Source organism: Geotrypetes seraphini, chromosome 5, assembly GCF_902459505.1.
Source record: "Geotrypetes seraphini chromosome 5, aGeoSer1.1, whole genome shotgun sequence".
Lineage (NCBI taxonomy): Eukaryota > Metazoa > Chordata > Amphibia > Gymnophiona > Dermophiidae > Geotrypetes > Geotrypetes seraphini.
The window spans coordinates 115,523,202-115,545,283 of record NC_047088.1 but is presented as its reverse complement, the minus strand read 5'-3'; the positions used below and the strand labels follow the sequence as shown (position 1 = coordinate 115,545,283).

General features: G+C 44.4%; 1 protein-coding gene across 1 annotated transcript in view; it reads left to right on the top strand.

The window, feature by feature from the left end:
* Nucleotides 1-22,082, top strand: part of MCM3AP (minichromosome maintenance complex component 3 associated protein) — a 556,273-nt gene that overhangs the window by 448,638 nt on the left and 85,553 nt on the right. Inside the window, 2 exon segments of the mRNA XM_033944925.1 lie at nt 8,089-8,118; nt 8,121-8,185. Of these exon segments, the coding sequence (XP_033800816.1) occupies nt 8,089-8,118; nt 8,121-8,185 (95 nt within the window).

Genomic DNA, 22,082 nt, shown 5'->3' with positions numbered 1-22,082 from the left:
CTATGGGTTAAGCTACCAGGAGGAACTAGAGCAGACATAAAATTGGGTCTGTACTATCGCCCACCTGGACAAACGGAAAAAAATTGACCAGGATCTGGAGGCTGAACTAAGGCAGGTATGCAAAAGCGGAAGTGTGGTGGTGATGGGGGACTTCAACCACCCGGGAATAGACTGGAGTATCGGGCACTCAAACTGCATGAGGGAGACCAAATTCCTGGAGGTCACGAGGGACTGTTTCATGGAACAGCTGGTCACGGAACCAACACGGGGAGATGCCACTCTTGACCTAATCTTCAACGGACTAGGGGGACCCGCTAAGGAGGTGGCGGTACTAGCCCCACTAGGAAACAGCGATCATAACACGATCCAGTACAAGCTAGAAATTGGAACATCAAAGGTGAAAAGAACTACAATGACAGCACTCAACTTCAAAAAAGGGAATTATGATGCCATGAGGAAAATGGTGGGAAAGAAACTCAACGACAACGCAAGGAAGATGGAGTCCGTAGAAAAAGCCTGGACCCTACTCAAGGGCACGGTGCACGAAGCAAAGAACCTGTGCGTCCCCAAGTTCAGGAAAGGATGCAAAAAAAATACAACAAAAAACCCAGTGTGGATAACAAATGCAGTGAAAAAGGCGATAAGTGACAAGAAAGCATCATTCAAAAAATGGAAAAAGGACCAAACAGATGACAACCAAAAGGAGCATAAAAAACACCAAAAGGAGTGTCACCGAGTGGTTAGGAAAGCAAAAAGAGAATATGAAGAGAGACTGGCGGGGGAAGCGACAAACTTCAAATCATTCTTTAGGTACGTTAAGGGGAAGCAATCAGCAAGGGAGGAAGTGGGACCCTTGGATGATGGAGACAGAAAGGGAGTGGTAAAAGAGGAAAAGGAGATAGCTGACAGGTTAAATGAGTTCTTCACGTCAGTTTTCACGAGGGAGGACACAACTAACATTCCGGAACCCGAGGAGATCGTAAAAGGAGATCAGGATGAAAATCTGGTCCAACTAGAGGTGAGCAAGGTGGATCAAAAATTAGCCTTTAGCCTTTAGCCTGTCTATCTGCTAAAGATAGACAGGCTAAAGAGCGACAAATCGCCAGGTCTGGACGGCATTCACCCAAGGGTACTCAAGGAACTAAGGAACGAAATAGCTGAGCCACTTCGACAGATATGCAACCTATCCTTAAAAACTGGAGAGATTCCGGAGGACTGGAAAATAGCAAATGTCACGCCCATCTTCAAGAAAGGCTCAAGGGGAGACCCAGGAAACTACAGGCCGGTGAGCTTGACCTCGGTCCCGGGAAAGATGATGGAAGCGCTGATTAAAGACAGCATCTGGGAACACATCGAAAACAATGGGCAGCTAAAGTCGAGCCAGCATGGTTTCTGCAAGGGCAGGTCATGCCTCACGAACTTATTATACTTCTTTGAGGGGGTAAACAGCCAGGTGGATAAAGGGGAATCCATAGACATCATTTACCTTGACTTCCAAAAAGGCCTTCGACAAGGTGCCACACGAAAGACATGCTAGAGGAAGCTATGGAACCACGGGGTGCAAGGGAGACCACCGATGGATCAAAAAACTGGCTGCGGACAGGAAACAGAGGGGTTGGAGTATAGGGCCATTACTCAGACTGGCAATGGGTCACGACGAGTTCCACAGAGGTCGATTCTGGGACCGCTCCTGTTCAATATATTCATTAACGACCTGGAGGCGGGAACAAAATGTGAGGTCATTAAATTTGCGGATGACACCAAACTATACAGCAGGGTCAAAAACATGGAGGACTGCGAAGATCTCCAAAAAGACCTGACAACGCTGGAAGAGTGGGCCAAAAAGTGGCAAATGAGCTTCAACATAGGGAAATGCAAGGTCATGCATGTAGGGAAAAAGAACCCGATGTTCACTTACAAAATGGGGGGATCACCGCTAGGAGTGAGCAACCTTGAAAGAGACCTGGGAGTGATGGTAGACACAACATTGAAGGCGTTGGCGCAGTGCGCCACAGCCTCAAGGAAAGCAAACAAAATGTTGGGTATCATTAAGAAGGGTATCACGACCAGGACGAAGGAAGTCATCCTGCCACTGTATCGTGCAATGGTGCGCCCGCACCTGGAGTACTGTGTCCAGTACTGGTCGCCGTACCTCAAGAAGGATATGGCGGTACTTGAGAGAGTCTAGAGAAGAGCAACTAAGCTTATAAAGGGTATGGGGGACCTCTCATATACTGACAGACTGAAAAAGCTGGGGCTTTTCTCCCTGTAAAAGCGGTGACTTAGAGGAGACATGATAGAAACCTTCAAGATCATGAAGGGCATAGAAAAAGTAGACAGGGACAGATTTTTCAAATTATGGGGAACCACAAGTACAAGGGGACACTCAGAGAAATTGAAAGGGTAAAGGTTTAGAACAAACGCCAGAAAGTTCTTTTTCATCCAGAGGGTGGTGGATACATGGAACGCGCTACCAGAGGATGTGATAAGAAGGAGCACGCTACAGGGCTTCAAAGAAGGTTTGGATAGGTACCTGGAGGACAAAGGGATTGAGGGGTACAGATAGGAGTAGAGGTAGGTTATAGGGATAGGATTAGAGGTAAGTTATAAAATTAGTCAGGACCACTGTTCAGGCAATAAGCCTGATGGGCCGCCGCGGGAGCGGACCGCTGGGCAAGATGGACCTCTGGTCTTCCTCAGCGGAGGCAACTTCTTATGTTCAAGCTGTGACTGTGTCCCCTCCTCAGACTCCGGTGCGACAGGCTGTGCAGCCTTTGAATTCTAGCATGTCAGTCTGCTCTCTTGCTGGTCCGCCGGAAAGCCAGAGGCAACTTCCTGCTATTGCCTCACTGCCTGCGTCAATTTCTATGCCATTGCTGTCGCACGGCTCTTTGGCAGGCTCCGCTGATGTGGCTAGCCTAATGGATATCGAGGATTCCCGGAGCTTTGGGGTCCATGATTTGGGTGAGGATCAGGCAGTGTGCAGGCTATTTAAGTCCAGTCGCCTTCCTGATCTTATCTCTGAATCCCTGCAGTTCATGCGGAGTGTTCAGTAATGAGTTCTAAGCCCCCTCTTTCCGCTTCCTTTCCGGACCACGCAAATTTGGCGGAAAAGCTTTTGGAGGTTTGTGAGGCCTCAGAGGGTCCCCTGAAGTGCGCTACGGCCATGGCGAAATTGTATCCCATGGCTTCGGAATTTTCCAAGCGCCTAGTCCCACTGAGGGTGGATTCGGCGGTGGCTCAAGTCACTTAATGTACCTCCTTGACCTCGGATGGAGGGGTGGTCCTAAAGGATGTCCAGGACCGTAGACTGGATTTTGTCATGAAGCGTCTTTTTGATTCTGCTGGGACGGGAGTGCGAGCTGCAACGGCTACTTCTTTTGTGGCCCGGGCATGTCATACTAAACTTTGTCAGGATCCTGAGGAGATTGTCCTTCGGGATCTCAATTTCCTAGTCTCTGGAGTGAATTATTTGGCAGACGTCCTCTATGATATTTTGAAGGTTTTTGCTAAGCTGGGAGCTTATTCAGTTTCTGCTAGGAGAATGTTATGGATTTGCCAGTGGTCAGGTGATTCTTCATCCAAGGCTACTCTGAGCAAGCTGCCATTCAAAGGTTCGCTCTTATTTGATCAGGGTTTGGATGACCTTATGGCGAGTGTGCAGGACCATAAGCCTAAGGTGCTTCCTGGCCCTAGATCTCGTCCGCCCAGGGGGTCGGGACGGCCGAATTTTCATCCCTTCCGGAGAACCTCACAGTACGCCGGACCCCCTTTGGCGGGACAGCGCTTCGGAGCCTCCTACAGACCTCACTTTGGAGGTACAGCGCACCTGCAACCTCCCAACTCCCTTCCAAAAGAAAATTATGACGCCAAGGCTCTGATGGGGGCTCCCCGAATCGGGGGGCGGCTGTTGGCCTTCTTTCCGGAATAGCAGAAGATAACCTTGGACCAGTGGGTTCTAGAGGTACTCAGGGAAGGTCTGCGACTGCGTTTTTTCTGACTGCCGCTGAACTTCTTCATGTCCTCTCGCGAGGGCAATCTGGACAGGGCATGCAAAGTGTGTGCTACCGTGTGCCGGTTGCTAGATCTGGCGGCCATAGAGCAGGTCCCACAGGATGACTTGGGCCGCAGGAGATTAGTTTAGTTTAGGAGATACTCGATTTACTTCATCGTGCCAAAGAAGGACTCCGTCGATTGCAGACCTCAAAGCAGTGAATGCATTTTTGCAAGTTCTACATTTCTGGATGGAGACAGAGCGTTCTGTAATAGCAACGGTGGCACCCGTGGAGTTTTTGGCTTCCTTAGATCTTACGGAAGCGTATCTCCACATCCCAATTTTCCCAGAACATCGGAGGTTCCTGCGGTTTCATGTTCTCGGGAGGCATTTTCAGTTTGCAGTGCTCCCTTTCGGGTTGGCATCGGCACCCAGAGCCTTTACCAAGATCATGGTGGTGGTGGCTGCCCATCTGTGATCTCTGGGTGTGTTGGTGCATCCATACCTCGATGACTGGCTGATCAGAGCTCCCTCTCCGGGAGCAGTCTGCGTCTTCCTTGCCATCGGTGGTTACTCACGCAGGGTCCATTTGCTCTTCAAGATCCGAATCACTTTGGTCTTATGGCCTGGCACTTGAGCGGGCAGCCTTGACAGCCAGGGGGTATTCCTCTGCAGTTATCGCCACGCTCCTGCAGAGCAAGCGGAAATCGACAGTCTCGGTCCACGCGAAAGCCTGTTTTCAGGCTAGGTGTGCCGGGCTCCAGGTGGACCCTTTGGTCCCGTCGGTGGCTCAGGTTCTGGACTTCCTGTATGATGGCCTCAGGAAAGGTCTGGCAGTCTCATCTCTGCGTGTTCAGATTGCAGGACTCTCCTGTTTGGGTCCCTCTTCGTTCAAGGCTTCTCACCCGGATGTTGTCCGGTTCTTGCGGGGGGCTGGGAGGCCGAGGCCTCCCTTGCGACTGCCTTGTCCATTGTGAAGCCTGAATTTGGTCCTGCGCTCCCTGACTCGTCCACCCTATGAACCCCTGGATTCGATCTTTCTGAAAGATCTTACCATTAAGAACGTCTTCCTGGTGGCAATTACTTCTGCACGGAGAATATCGGAGCTTCAGGCTTTGTCGTGCAGAGATCCTTTTCTCCGTATTACTGAATCGACGGTGATTTTGAGGACTGTGCCTTCATTTCTTCCGAAAGTGTTTTCTTCTTTCCACATTAACCTAGGAAGTTTGGTTGCCAGCCTTTGTTCCTTCGGGTTCCAAGTCTTGAGACCGTGTTCTGCGGTCTCTGGATGTCCGACATCTTCTCTTGAGATACCTGGAGGCCACACTAATGACTTTCGTCTGTCAGACTATTTGTTTGTCCTGGTGGGCCCCGCACGTCGGGGTCGGCCTGCTTCCAAGACTACTGTTTCGCGTTGGATACAAGCGGCTATTTCCGCAGCCTATGTAGCAGCGGGGAAGAAGCCTCCCTTTGGTGTGAAGGCTCACTACCAGAGGAATAGCTTCCTCATGAGCGGATTCTCATGCGGTCTCGCCTACAGTGATTTGTCAGGTGGCCATGAGGGCTTCCCTTCATACCTTTTCCAGGTTTTACATACAGACCTTTTCCAGGCTTGATGTGGCGGCTAAGTGTGATATGGCCTTTGGTGCTTCTGTTCTTGCGGTGGGCTCATCGGGCCCCCCTGAGTTTTAGGACGGCTTTGATACGTCCCATCCGTTCAGCATCCAGAGAGATTATACAAGAATGAAAGATTAGGTTTTTTACCTCTGCTAATCTTCCTTCTTGTAAATCTTCTCTGGATGCTGAATGCCTGCCCAGCTGTTTTTTGTCTGATTTGCAGGTCGCCTTTTCAGTAACTGATAAGCTGGATTTCTGTCTTTGACCAGCCTCACTAACAATTTCATGCGTATTCCCCCTTGTTGGGTGTAAGGGTTGGGGGGCTATCCCTTCTGATCTTGATGTACCATTGGTCTGACCCAGTAAGGATATTCTTATGTATGTCTGTATGCAGTATTATTATTATGTTTATGTTTATTGGAAGCTTCTATACTGCTACTAATGATTGGGGAGTCAATTCAGAGCAGTTTGCATGAGCTTCAGTTAAAGTGTTACACTACATGAGTTTAAATATATGTGATCTTACCTATTTATACCATCTATGTACGTATACTATTATTTCAGTTTCCGTATATCATATATTCATCTTTCTTTGTATTATGCATGAGTTCACCCTTTCATGTTCCAAGTGGGTAGTAATCTGCTGTTTCCTCCATGTTGCTATTAACCCTAATTGTTTCTTTATTTGTTAAAGTGTTCTGTGAAGAGCATCGTCTTTATTCCTTTCTTGAACTTTTAGTGTCCTTTTCTAGTTTTAATTCCCTCAGAAGGAAGTTCTGCACATTGGGGCCATCACTGAGAACATTCTTTTCCTGACGCTTTTATATTTGATGTTTCTGAGAAGGATATATCCAATTCTAGCTCAAGCGTAAGGCATGTAGTAATGTGCTGTCACTTTTAATTAATTCACGGGCTCTGAGATCTGCCATTGCTTCTCAAAATGAACTGATATCTCTGACTATTGTGCAGCTGTGGGGACAATATGAATTCCTTGAGGTTATTGGATTAGATTACTGGAGAGTTGAAACCGGCCAAGATCCATTATCCAACCAGGCAGGCACTTCCACTTAATGAGACAGTCACCTTGTTTGCTTTTCTACGAGTCTTTCTTTTTTACATCTTAACAAATCAGTCTTCAATCATTGTGCATTTGCTTACTTCACACACAGACCTTTTCCTTCACATCTCTCTACAGAAACCTCCCTTTATCATCAGTGTATATCAGTGAACAGCAAACTGTGTGCCTAGAAGTGCCCGATTCGAATCGGTTCACTGATTTGAATCAGTGAATCGATTTGAATCGTTCGTTTTTGTGAAAAACAGACTCGCCGATTCAGCCCCCATTTGAAGTTCATTATTTTTTCATTGCCGCCGCCAGACTCGTGCCCATCTAATGTTACTTCCGGGTTTGCGAAACCGGAAGTTAGACATCAGAATAATCGAAAGGACGGTGGAGCATTGGGGGTACGAGCAGACCTCGTGCAGTGGACCTCAGAAGCAAAAGGTATTTTTTGCTGCTCTCTCTCCGCATTTCTCCTCTCTTCCCCGCGATTCCACATTCAGTCGAGTAAGTATATGAATCGGCAGGGGGGGCTGAGAATCGGCAGGGGGCTGAGAATCAGCAGGGAGAGCTGAGAATTGGCAGGGGGGTGTGAGAATCAGCAGGGAGGGGCTGAGAATGGCAGGGGGGGTTGAGAATCAGCAGGGAGGGCTGAGAATCGGCAGGGGGGCTGGTGAGTCTTGGCTGGGATGGAAGCTGGGAATCGTGCAGGGGGGCTGGTGAGTATTGGGGACTGGGGGATGAAGCTGGAATCGGAAGGGGGCTGTGATTCGGGGGGGCTGGGGATGGAAGCTGGGAATCGGCAGGGGGGGCTGGGGATGGAAGCTGGGAATTTTGATATGATATTGCCTTGGTTAAATAAAATGTTTAAAACTTAAAAAGCTGTGTCATTAACAGTGAATCGAATCGAAAAATCGATTTAACAGCGTGAATCAAATCAAAATATTTTTCTCTGAATTGGGCAGCACTAGTGCCTAGCGTGCCTTGGCAAGATTCCAGATGTGCTGCCAGGGATTGAAGGACACATGAATGTCACTTCCAGTATCAGCGCCTCTATTCCTCTCCGCCCCCACATGAACTTCTCATTACCCTGAGCTTGGGACTGGGTCTGGAAGGCCTCCAGGCATGTCAGATGTTGACCGTGATGACATCGTGTACATGCATGTGATGACATCACATTGACATCCGCACATGCTCAGAGACCCTCCAGATACGGCCCCGAGCTCAAGGAAAATGAGACGAAGTTTGAGTGGGGCTGGGAGCGGAATGGAGTTGTGGGTGTGCCACAGAAAAACATTTGCTCTGTTAGTGTGCCAGAGTAAAAAAAAGTTTGTGGGATACTGGTGTATATTTATACTTGTCAAGTACAAAACTTTAAGTTTCATAATTTTTTTTTCTTATGATTTTTATATTCAAGGCTTGATGCTGCAGGATTTAATATCAGCTAAACTATCTTGAACTATATAATTATTATATAACCAAATTCCATTAATGACCTGCAAGGCACCAAGAAGGTAAGAACATGGTAGATGTATAAAATGTGAAATGAGTAAATGTAGAATGTATAAACATTAGGCAGGTTCATACAATTTCCAAGCTTTGAATCCAATTTTGTGGTCATAGCTCGGCTAGTGCATTAAGGCCTAGATTCTCTATACAGTGCCGATATCGCAGCTGCCAATCGCGGGTCAATCACATGACTATATTAAAAATTCATCACTTAAAATCTTTGAATCAAAACTTTTTTGCGTAACTTATACTTAAATTAGTATGTATATAACACAAAAAATTGGTGAATGTGAAAAGCTCAGACCCTACAACCAAACTCTAGTGTATAGACACGGAGCTAGTTGTTAAAGAGACCATCACAGCTGATCACTGTCTCATTCCACTGCTATCTACCAAATTATACACAGACTATAAGTACTTATCTGTGGCGGTGGAATTCCTGGAACATCTCACAACTGCTGCAGTCTGATAATCAACATAAAATAAAGATATGCTGCTGTCTCAAAACTTCCTTGACCCCCCAACTCGAGTTCACGAATTGGAGGGGACACCTTAGCAGGACACATGCCCGAACTGACTTGAGTTATTTATTGAATCACTTAATTATTACAGAGTTTCTCATTAATTGTCAATTAATCATATGACTATGCCATATAGAGAATCATGCCTTTGAGAAAAATAGGCACTGGAAATGTAGGCCAGGGTTTTCCAGGCCTACATTTCCAGCACCTATCTGTGTCATGAATTGCGCCCATGCAGGCACTTTAGGCTGGCTAACACCACTTCCAGCATTAGCCACGCCCACAGTGGCATTAGACGGCCAAAGCGCTTATGGCGGTGTGCGATTCCTGAAACTCGGTTAAAAGCATTGCTTAAATGGTGTTTATTTACTGAGCTTGGACCCCTGAAAAATCAGCACCAGTTAGAGAATCCAGGGCTAAGGGAACAATTTTAAAACTGCCCATATTGACACAATATTCTACAAGTACTTTTTAGCTATAAGTTTTGCAGCATAGTTTCCCTTTTAAAATTGCCCTAGTGAAAAACACTCATAGGCATTTCCACTTGTTTGTGTTTATTGAAATTTTATATACTGCTCCAAACAGAGCTAATCAGAGCAGTTTACATTTAGTTATACTGTGTAGTTAAAAAATCTCAAAGAAAGGAACTATATTTTCATGACAGGAAAGAGAAAAAGCAAGACAGAGCTAGGAGAAAGGAGGGATAAATCAGGTTTTTACACAACTACACACTGCCAAAAGCTAAACTGAAAAGAAGTGCCTTTAAAGAGGTCTTGAATCTGATAAAACAAGATTTATGTTGAAGAGAAACAGGCAAAGAATTCAAAAGAATGAGCACCGAGTTAAAGAATGGATTGCAAAAAAAGAATTAAGAAAATCATACAGTATATGACAGTGGTCTCTCTGTCCTTGCCTCTTCCCTCAGTGGCATCCCTCCTTACCACCCCCCAACCCAACATGCTCTCTCCCCATGCACCATCTCACCTTTCCCTCCCTTTCTGCCAGGTCCATCAGCACCTCTTCTCCGTTCCTTTTACCTCCCCCTTGTCCAGCAGAACCCCTTCTCCCTTCCCTGCTCCCCCTGTCTAGCAGTACCCTTTCTCACTTCCCTGCTTCCCTTGTCCAGCAGTACCCCTTCTTCCTTCCCTGCTCCCCTTGACCAGCAGTACCTGTATTTTGCAGCCGCAGTCTTGTACGTGATCTCGCACACTGGGCAGGAGGAGAGGCTCCAGCGTCAGCTGACTTGCAACTTCCTGCAGACGTCGCATATGCCGGGACTCCTGCTTTCGCCTATCCGGCAGATACATGAAGGCAGAAGTCCCAGCAGTAAGTTGCAAGTCAGCTGATGCCGGCGCCTCTTTCCTGCCCAGAGTGCGAGATTGGATACAAGACCGCGGGCCGCAAAATAGCACCCGGGGGACTGCTGGTATGTGATCATTACAGCTGTAAAACATCAGCCTGTATATAAAATCCTGAACTCCCAATTACCTATTTGGGAAATATAAAGTAAAGAGAGAACCCTTGACCACCTTCTAAAATGCTTAACAGTATTTAATGTCACAAATTTTACATGGTAACTTTTTCCATAGATTGGGGCCACTCCCAGTCAAAGCTCTCTGTCTAGATATGGTTTTACTGACAATTCAGGACAGATCGAATATTTAATCTAATTTCTTGCAGAGATCTTAGCTCTCTTGGAGCTAAATAAAATGGGCGCATACTCTTAAAATGGGGGAGTGTGTGATACAGTGGTTAGAGCTAGAGCCTTAGCACCCTGAGGTTGTGGGTTCAAATTCCATGCTGCTCCCTGTGACCTTGGGGAAGTCACGTAATCCACAAAATACCTCCCTTTTATTCAATTTTCAAATTCTTAATTAGAAACAGTGATGAAGTTTTCTCATATCAGACTTATCTCCACTGATCACACATTTAAAGTTCTTTATAGAGGAGAGGCCTCAGATCCCCGTGCGTAGCCAGTGATTAACTATACAACAGCACTAGATAGGGAACTAACCTCATTGGCACTCTCCCCCTCCTGCCTAATTTTAAGATGATATATATCAAAAAACTCTCAAAAAAAAACTGATAATAAACTTAGCTTCAATTAGACAGGGAGTTCTTATGAGTTCTTATATCTCTCAGCTTCTGTTTTCTTTGCTGCAGTCCGTTCCTGCCAACGTAAAGCTAGCTGGCTTTCGCTGTATAGCTTGCGTCAGGGCAGTGGACTCCTGTGAAGATAATGCAAAAAACAGCACTATTAGAGTAAGACCAATGCCAGAATACTCCTCTCCGTAATTCTACTTACTCGGCGAATTGTATGAACGCTCAAAATGGCAAAGATGGCCACCCGCTTTGAACTGCCCAGTTTTATACTACTAACATATGACATCACATGGAAGGAGCCTGATTGCAACATCCAATGGTCTGAAAGGGCTACACCTCCTATTCTTTGAGTGGGAAACCGATGATCACTGTGTTAAAATGTCATTAGCCATAAAGTTGTTCATTTCAAAGTCAAAAAAATTGTTCATTTCAAAGTCAAAAAATATGTGCCACTCTACTTTGGCATTTAATCCTTTGGGCTCTTCGGTGTCCAAACAGAAAATCAATTCCTGTTCTTTCTGCATGAGGATCCGTCGCCTATCTCCTCCTCTGGTTGTAAGTGGCACATGATCCAGGACCATACACTGAAATTCTGTGCAGACATGATTTGCTGACAATGTTGGACCAAAGGTTCCTCAAGTCTTCTACATGCCAAATTACTCCGATGTTCCCCAATCCTGGTCCGAAAAGATCGAGTGGTCTCTCCTATGTATAATTTCAAACATGGACACACTATAGCATAAACCACATACACGTATTGCAATGAAGTTCTGTGTTTCAACGCCATCTTACCCCTGTTTGAGGATGGAGAAAGTGACCTAGTGCTTCTACTTTTGTCTCACAAGTCTTACATTTACCAATTTTGTATGTCCCCCGTGCACATCTGTTGAATTGATTCTAATAGCAGTGTCGGATGGACATAATATTTCTTTAAGATTCCGTTGGCGACTATAGGCTACCCTTAAAGTTGTCTCTGCAAAGAGAGGTTGTAACTGAACAATTGACCAATGCTTTTTAATTATTTTTGTCACCGCTCCTATTCCTTCTCCAAAGGTTAGTACACAAGTATGGCACCATTCCTCTTTTTGTTTAGACTTCCTTTCTAATAACAATTCCCTGTTTGCATATCTAGCTCTTGTATAGGCACCCTTCAATACTCGTTCTGGGTATCCTCATTGTTGCAACTTACATTTTAGCTCTTTAGCCTGAGTTTTGTAATTTTCTAAAGTGGAACAATTCCTTCTATATCGAAGGAACTTGGGATACTATCCTTCAATTTATCTGGATGACAACTAGTATAGTGCAAAAAAGTGTTTCTATCTGTGGGTTTGTGATGGACCTTAGTCTCAAAAGAAGTATCTGTCTTTAAAATATCTAGATCTAAAAAAGATATTAGTGATGTGTGATTTACCATACTAAATTGAATAGCTGAATGCCTATTGTTAAGCCACTCACGAAATTCATCCAAACACAGAATGACCTCAGTCGGGACTCTCCGATCTTCCATTCCTTTATCTAACTCACATTTAATCACTTGAAGAGTGATTGAGCTATCTCCCAATAGTAGCTTGCAGTTGCTTTCTGAATTATCTGAATACCGCTGAATTAAATAATATAGCAAACCCAGAAAGATTATATTGCAATAATATATTGTATTTGGCTTAATATCATAGTTTGGAGGATCATTCTAAATCCAGAGGATCAAACAAAGGCTTTTTTCACAATCTCACTAATTTGTTTCTCCATAATTAATATAGAATACACAAATACTCCGTAAAATTTTATACAAATTTGTTATAAAAACTTTTGCTGGTGATAGTTTAATTTCATGCTAAGGAACAGCATCAGGTGCTGCCTGTGAAAGCAAAATTGTCCACAGAAAGTAAGGGGGTCCCCGGAGTGGAAGGAGCTGGAGCAAGCTTCCAGGTGTGGGAGTTTGCCCCACCTCCACTGGCATCAGACATCTCCAAGCCTACAGCACCTCTACCTTCATGTGCTACTGAGCATGGGAACTGGACGCCGGCGCACTCATAAGCTGAAGCTGTAAAGTAAGCTATTAGCTTTCACTCAAAGTGTGAAAAATAATTAAAAAATTCAAAGTGACACCAATGCAAACGTTTTACCAAAATATAATAATTATAATTATGTATTTATTTAGCTATTTATATTTTTTCATTATGAGACTCAAAAGAATAAAGCATAATTGCTTGCGTTAACAGTTGCATTAGTTGGAGGTCGTTATAGTTGCCAAAATGCTGGCCTTCTGATAACAAACTCAGTTCAATATTTCGAAACACTCTCATTATATACCTTTGGCTCAGTATGACATCATCAGTTTGACAGCCAATCAAACTAACAGAGGAGGTGTTTAAAAGTTAGACAAAGAAATTCCTCTACGTTTAAAAGTTTCAGAAATTACATTTGTTTGTTTACATTCATTTCTGAATATACATTGACATTTTATATCATTTCCAATATTCCTTTATCATTCTTAAAACTTATTTCAGACAATTTGTCTATGTATCAAACAAGCTGCTGAAAAGTTATAAACCTGCTTTCATGTTACCTACAAACAGTGCTGAAAATTAGTCAGCCTGCTTGTCATTACAATAAAGGTGAAGGAGGACGAGAAGGAGGGGCTATTTTCCCCTTCTCCCTGCTAGAGACTGTTACAGAATCAGATCTCTGATTCTAACTTAACCATTTCATTTTAAGTACTACAAATCCATTCATACCACACATTCAGCACTTGCTTGGGCCCAAGCATTCTATACATTCATAACTTGATTCATAACTCGTATTTCATTCATATTTAATGCCTGTTATATCTTAGCCAGCCTAAGGCACATCTGGTACCTTGAACTACACGATGCTGAGAAGCGGGAAAACTAAACAAAGACAGGGAAAAAACTGAACACAAAATGGAGTCCCAGACACAGAAGATACAGAAAATGGAGTCCATGATTCCTCCATGATCTAGCCCAATAGCAAAGTACATAAAAAGAATATTATTATACTTTCCCTTAATATTAATCTATAGTGTGTTTTTCTGGCTTTGGCTATGTCCATATTCAGATTTTTATTCATCAGTTTTTCGTACGCTTCTATTGGGCGTGGCCTTAACTGACACATATGCTTGTATCTTATTAGAGTTATCCAGAATCATACGAAAAACCAGGCCCTTTTTTGTAGGAAAACTCTACAAAATACTGCACTATCATGTCCGATGTCCATTCCATTACCGTCCCATACACATCACCCCCTACTGGCCACGAGCCACTGCTCCTCAGCTACCCATGAAGGCAAAATCATCCACAGATAGCAAGCCAAAGGTGTGTTGCTTTGCGCAGTGACTTGTGCTGCTGAGGAAACCCTAACTGAATACACTTCCCCCTCCCCATTCGCGGTTTCCAGACTCGCGGTTTCACATATTTGTGATTTTTTTGGGGGGGGGAGGGGGGGAAATCCATAGTTTACCACGGTCCTGCCTCTCTCTAGCCTTCTTCCCGACATCCCTGGTGAACATTACCTGGTGGTCTAGTGGGCTTTTGGGGCAGGAGCAATGCTCCTGCCCCGTGTAGATTGCCAATAGGAAATGGCTGCCATGAGCTCCCGTCGTAGTCTCAAGAGACTACGGGAACTCACTGCAGTCATTTCCTATTTGCGATCTGCACGGGGCAGGAGCGTAGGAAGAATGCTCCTGCCCTGAAAGCCTGCTAGACCACCAGGTAAGGCCAGGATGCTGGGAGGAAGGCGGGAGGGAGGCGGGGGTGGGTCAGAGCTGGACGAGAAGATATTTGCGGTTTTTCTCAATTCACGGTCCGGCTCTACCCCTATCCCCCGCGAATACCGAGGGAGAAGTATACTGTAACCGGCACTAGAGCCTAGCAACGGTACTCCTCAGTGCCCCTAGTGGTTACAGTGTGTGACCCAGTATGGAGTTACCCTGCAGGCAATGCATTAATATGAGTAGAATAGAGGTCTGCACGGGAACAGGGATTGCGGGAATCCTTCAGGAATCCCCCCTAACCCACGAAGACTCCCACGGGGACCTCCCCTCTGGCCCACAGGGACCCCCTCTAGCCAATGGGACTCCCACGGGGATGGAAGGCTTTGGAAGCAGGGTTTGGCCCATATAATGTAATGGACACGTCAGCCTTAGTAAAAGAGGGGGTTTATAAGTTAATTACCTGAACAGAAAACAAAAAAAGGGTTCCACCAAAGAGATTCCACAAGGAAAAAAGCAGCGCAAACACAAAAGAAACTGGAATTGATAATCCTGTCAGACGTAATTGCTGCTTTTTATGGGGATGGGCGGGAATGGAGGTAATTCCTTGCGGGGATGGGTGGGGACAGAGAGGATCCTGATGGGCACGGGTGGGGATGGAGAGGATCCTGGTGGGGATGGGTGGGATTTCTGTCACCGCGCAACTCTCTAGAGTAGAACAAAAAAAAACCCAGAACCAAAGCACATAGTTCCAGGATCGGTTTCTAAAGAAAATTTAATGTCAGAATGGCAAAAATCAATGTAACTTTCAAAACAACACAAAAGAAAAACTCCAAAGGGAAAACTCTGGGAGAGTTCAGGATTTCTCCTCACAACTGCCAATAATTTTCTCTGTGCTTTTATCTTCCACAGAGCTGTTGGCAATAAGGCATTCAAAGCTGCTCCTAGCAGGTCTCCAGAAAGTTCAGCTCCCTGCTATGGTACACCAATATTTAATCAGTTTTAAATAGCAAAGCCTCCAGCTTATCTTATAGCACTGCTGGGTCCAGGGGAGTACCCCAAGTTTGCCTGACAAAAAGCTAAAAAAAAAATAGCTTTCCAAATCCCTCCCAGGTGTTGGCAAACTTCTCCCCACAAAAGCACTCCCAGCTTCTTAACCAAAATGTGAGGAGAATCAAAATAGCAAAACAATCCCACAGTTCAAGCAGTCAATGAAAGTGGCTGGGAAACAAAACAACCTCAGCCAACAATAACAACAAAAAAACTCACAGTTTTGTGCTCAGTCTTTGCAAAATGGTTGCTAAGCCTCTTTCCTTTCCTTGCTGCTCCACAGCACACACTGGCTTGTGCTGCAAATAGTGGTGTGGGTCCAGCTTCTTCCATACCCAGGTCTTCCACACCCAGACATTACCCTAGCTTGAGCCAGCAATGCTCTACTTGGGAAGAGACCCGTGTCTTCCCTCTCACCTCCCCTGCCAAGTGCAAACTACTGGCTTTTCATGGGAGGAGCACTCCCTGCTCTAACAGAGCCTGTTCTCATCTGTGCTTCTCTCTGACTCCCCTGGTGGACACTAGGGAAACCACATGGACCAAGGCAGGTACGGAGCCTGACTGGTCACAATACCGATCCACTGAGTGACCTCTCAAATACTGAAACATCACCAGAGAAGAAATATTGAAAAATATCCACACATAAGAAGGTGAGAACATCACTATTTCTTGAGTTCCAGTAACTTATTATAAATGCTAAAGAAAAAGAAAAACTTAGAAAGGAGGAAAACTGATAAAAGACATACTGAACTTGGAAATGGACCAGAAATACCAGTGATTCAAGCCCAACCAAAGTTCTTCACTGAATTTAGAAAAGACAATTTCATCAGTTAGCATACCAAACCAACTACAGTGATGTGAGTACTATTAGCTTACATATGGCTATTGGCCACCAAGAATCTTTTAGGTCTGCATCTAAACACTGATATCAAAAACAGAATTCCATTTACTATATCTGAATTCAGAAAGTTATGTCCAAACGTTTGGGAGAATACATCATATAGATAACTGATAGTGTGCAGATAGGATGCCACATGCAGTATAAACAATCACCCCCAAACAGTAGAACACAAAGAAAAAGAAATCATACAAATAACTCCAGGAAAAACTTAAAAACAATCACATGCTATCCAACAATCCTATCCATACCATGTCGCTATGTAAATGCAAGATTTGATGGGCCGAGTGTTCACTTCCTGTCATTTCACCACCAAGCTCCTCTGGACACACTACCCCAGTCAATCTGACCACCACAGATTGGGGCCAGTCTCTACTGGTCCCTCTGGTTACCACCAGTCACTCTAACCATCACCGGACTTCTGGGTCTTCTGGCTGCTACTGGTACCATTACCAGCCTCTCCACTGGTTGCCACTGGTCCCTCCCACTTGCCAGTCACCATCAGTCAAGGACCTCTCGTTCTTCTGACTGCTTCTGGTACCATTACCAGTTCCTCTTCTAGTTGCCAATTGGGTTTCAGAAACACTATAGCCCTGAAACACTACTCGGTGCCCTGCCATCCGAGATTAGAACACACATGAGCACTGGCCAACAAGTCCTTGTACTACAATTCAACTTAGCTAGTACATTTGATGTGGTAGACCATCAACTCATTACTGATTCTAAACTTTCTAGGGATAAGTGGTAAAGTTCACACATGGCTAGAAGAATTTTTAACAGAACATACAGAATAAAAAATGAATGGAAAAGATCAGAAGAATGGTCAGCATTAAGCCGGAGTATCCCAAGACTCGCCACTCTCCCCAATACATTTTAATGGACTGATGTCAACACTAGCACACTTCTTAGACAAGAAAGACCTCGCTTTTCCTACACTGATGATATTATAATATGCATTCCTTTCTACAAAAAAGAAAACAAAATCAACAAATCAATAGAGGAAGTCACTCATTTAGTTGCTGACTAGGCTGAGAACATGAAACTGAAACTAAATAAAAGAAAAAACCCAAATTTTTTACTGCTAAGGCCACCCAGAATCACTAATGACAACGCTCAAATAATACTGCATAATGCCCCACTGAAACTGGAATCGGAACTGAGAATCCTAGGGATTATATTTCACAAGAGCCTATCCTCACAACACTGAGAAAACAGACAAATTCGTCATTGCTTCACCAAAGAAAACTTTCAGATTTTGGCTCAGTCACTGATACTATCCCAACTAGATTATTGCAATGTTCTTTATGTAGGATGCAAAGAAAATATACAGAAAAAACTACAAACAAACCATTCAAAATGTAGAAACCAGACCTATTTTCTCAGCAACAAATATGATTGACACCCCTGTACCTTGAACTACACTGCCTCCCCTTCGAAGCAAGGTGTATTTTTAAGCTGTGTATACTGATCTTTTTAATGTTCCAAGGCAGAACACCAGACCACATGTTGAATTTAATCAAAATACCACTCAAAGACAAATACAACCTGATCAGCAACCACATGAGTACATTATATTACATTAGTGACTTCTATTCTGCCAATACCTTGCAGTTCTAGGTGGATTACAAAAGAAGATAACTGGACATTTCCAGGAAAATTACAGATTAGGGTGCTAATTACATGGTTGAGTCTTAGCTGGGAAATTTACAAGATTGGGAATAGTCAAGGAAATGAGTATATGATTCCCAAATCCTAGAGGAATCAAATACAAAACTATTCACTCTACAACCTTCCCATACCTGACAGCAAAATGGTGGAATCCTTTACCCCACAATTAAGGAATACTCCCTTTTACCAAAACTTTCAAAAGGCCTAAAAACCCATCTGTGTGGGGAAATATCTTATCCCCCCTCCCCCCAACAAACAACAGGCTATGACCACCAAAAAGCAAAAAAGACACAAATAGCCTCTCCTATGTTGATAGATGACCAACCTCCCTACAAAACCCATAATACCTAGACTACACTACCAGATATAACCAATCTTCTCTCCAAACCATATACCATAATCATACATCTACACAAATCATAAACCAACCCTAATGAAATAATATAATCCCTGGATATGGCCAGGCTCTTCTAAATTGTCCCATTAGCATTACCTTCTGTACTAGTTCATATGCTCCACTAAGAACTAGGTCTAGAAATGCTTCGCCTCTTGTCAGTTCCTGAACCAGCTGCTCCATAAAGCAGTCCTTGATTTCATCAAGTAATTCCATCTTTCTTCACATCTCCCCCAAGTCCTGCGCGACTGCCCCAAAGCTTCTCCTTTGACACACTTCCTGTTTCCGCCTGGGTGGCTTGCGTCAGAGAAGAAGCTTTGGGGCAGTCGCGCAGGACTTGTGGAAATGTTGCTGTGTTCGGACACTCAGAAACAGAAAACTCTGAAGATCACCCACGAAGGTGAGGGGAAGGGAGAAAGGTGGCCCAACGAGGGGAAGTGGTACAGTGGCACTGAAGGGAAGTGGAGGGAGAGAGGGGGAAGGATAACAGACGCTCAAAGGGAGAGAGAGAAGAGCAAACTCTGAAGAGAAGTGGAGAGAGAAGGAGAAGCAGACACTGGATGGAAGTGGGGAAGAGAGACTATGCTGGTTGGAAGGTGAGAGAGAGGGGAAGAGATGCTGAAAGTGGAGAGAGAAGGAGCAGACGCTAGAAGGAAGTGGGAAGGAGAGAAAGGGGAGCAGATGCTGGATGGGAGGGGAGAGAAAGAGGGGAACAGACACTGGATGGGAGAGGATAAGAGAGGGGAGCAGACTCTGGAAGGAAGTGGGGAGGAGAGAGCGAGCACATACTGGATAGAAGGAGAGGATAAAGAAAGAGCACATGCTGGATTGGGAGAAGTGGATAGATTTAGTGAGATACTGGTAGGGGTGAGAGAAAAAGGTGGCAAGCTGTAAGTAGACCCAATAAAAGGGAAATTGAGGACTGGAAAGTAAATAGACAAGAAGTAGAAAACAAATTGATAAGGAAGGATGAAGAGAGAGAGAGATAATGGAGCATTGGGGGAGGGGGAGGAGACAGATACCACATCTGAAGGGAGGAAAGGAGGAGAGAAATGCTAAAAACCACATGGGGAGGTAGTGAGAGATGGAAGGGAAGAAGACAGAGATGTCAGACCATGGGGGGAGCAGAGGGAAGAAGAAAGGTGCCAGACCAATTGGGGTGTGGGGGTGTGGAAGGAGAGACAGTTTCTGGTAGAAATAAAGCAGATGCTATATGGAAGAGGCAGAGAGAAGGCAGACAATGGATGGAAGGAAGAGAATAACAAGATAAGGAAAGCCGAAACAACAAAGGTAGAAATTTATTTTTCTTTTTATTGCTAGAAATGTAATGTATAATGTGTATAAAACTGCCTTATGAACCCCCTCCCCCCCCACCGGTCCTGGGAAAAATTTGCTTCTATAAAAGCAGTCATTGATATCAAAAAGGTTGGGGCCACTGCTCTAGAGGAGAGAAGGGACAGGGGAGATATGCTATAGACATCTCGTAAGTACTTGAAAGATATTAAGATAGAAGTGAATCTTTTCCAGAGAAGGGAACATGGTAATGATATGAATTGAAGTTGTGAGGTGGTAGACTTAGAGTATTGTTAGGAAATTATTTTTCATAGAGAGGGTGGTGGATGCCTGGAATGCCCTTCCAAAGGAGGTGGTGGAGATGTAAAGGGTGATGAAATTCAAAAAAGCAAGAGATGACCACAGAGGAGCTGTAATTAGAAAATGAATGATATAAAACAAACAAAGGCTGATACTGGGCATGGTCTGTACATGATATATTTGAATGTCTCGTATATGGCGATTTGGTTTAGGATGGGCCTTGACGGAAGCCCAGTGATTTGGAACGTAAGGACAGTTTTCGTCAGACTTTACGGTCTATATCCCATAATCAACCGTATGGTTAGGATAGGCTGGCGTGAACTTCAACGGCAACTCTAGTAGTGGGAACCGATGGACTTCTACAGTCTGTGGCCCAGGAATATTAAAGAAAAAAGACAATTTAATCATGAATATATAATGCATGTTACTATTGGGAGACTGTATGGGCCATTCAGGTCTTTATCTGCTGTTCTATACTTCTCAGCAGCCTGTAGTTGCAAGGAAAAAACACAATTTAAAGCAGGGGTGTCCAACCTTTTGGTTTCCCTGGGCCACATTGGCTGAAATAAATGTTTCTGGGGCCACACAAACGCACAAACACGGCAGCAAGACAGAGGAGGGAGCAGGCAAAACGGTAAACACCCAGGGGCAGCAGAGGAAAATACTGCATCACCCTCGACCAGGGCCGCATAAAATACGTCACGGGGCCGCATACGGCCCTCGGGCCACAGGTTGGAAACCCCTGATTTAAAGTGTCTGTATGCAAATGCTAGAAGCCTAAAAAATAAAATTGGAGAGTTAGAGTATATAGCACTGAATGATAGATATAATAGGCATCTCAGAGACCTGGTGGAAGAAGTACAATCAATGGGACACTGTGTCACCTGGGTACAAATTATATCGCAAGGATAGAATGGATCAAATTGGAGGGGGGGGGGTTGCACTATATGTTAAAGAGAGAATTTAATCAAATAAAATAAATATTCTGCATGACATAGATAGCAGTGTGGAATCCTTATGGATAAGAACATAAGAATTGCCGCTGCTTGGTCTGACCAGTGGTCCATCCTGCCCAGCAATCTGCTCACACAGTGGCCCCCCCGGTCAAAAACCAATGCTCTAAATGAGTCCAGTCTCACCTGCGTTCATTCCAGTTTAGCTGGAACTTGTCCAACTTTGTCTTGAATCCCTGGAGGGTGTTTTCCCCTATAACAGACTCTGAAATTCCATGTGTGAAGGGAAGGAATATAAAGATTGGGTTATACTACCATCCCCTGGGACAAAATGAGTAGATAGATGAAGAAATGTTTTTAGAGATTAGGAGAGCTGTAGAATTGGGCAACACTAATAATGGGTGATTTCAATTACCAAAGAAAAAACAAAAAATTATGCTTGACACAGTGTTGGTGATTACTACACTGACCACTGTGCACTACAATATAAAATGCAGGCAAATCAGTCTATTGCACTCAGCTGCACACAGCATAAATATATGTGGAGAAAAAGCCTCAGTTATGCTTCATGGGCTCAAAAAAACTCCCCCAGTAGTATATTCTGCAAACTTGTCACATTGTCCATATATATTATATCCACAGGATCAGTCAGCATCAATTCTGAAAACAACAAATTCTATAGTGTAATAACACCAAGTACTTGTAGAAACTAAGCAGAGAAAAAAAACTTAACAGAAAAATGTATATGTATTCTTCATCCAGTCATACCACTGCTGCTTAGTTTAAACACACCAGTACCCCAACAGGGAATCCCCATTTCGCCGGTCAAGGCTGCGTCAGGGGATAAGCGACCATGCTACAGCACTCTTACACGCTGCAGCCAACTTGGTTTAATCCACACCCGGTTTAAGGAAGAAACGGAGCAACGGAGCAACCGACAAGAGAGGGTGCTATTTTAGATTTGGTCCTTAGTGGAATGCAAGACATAGTACAGG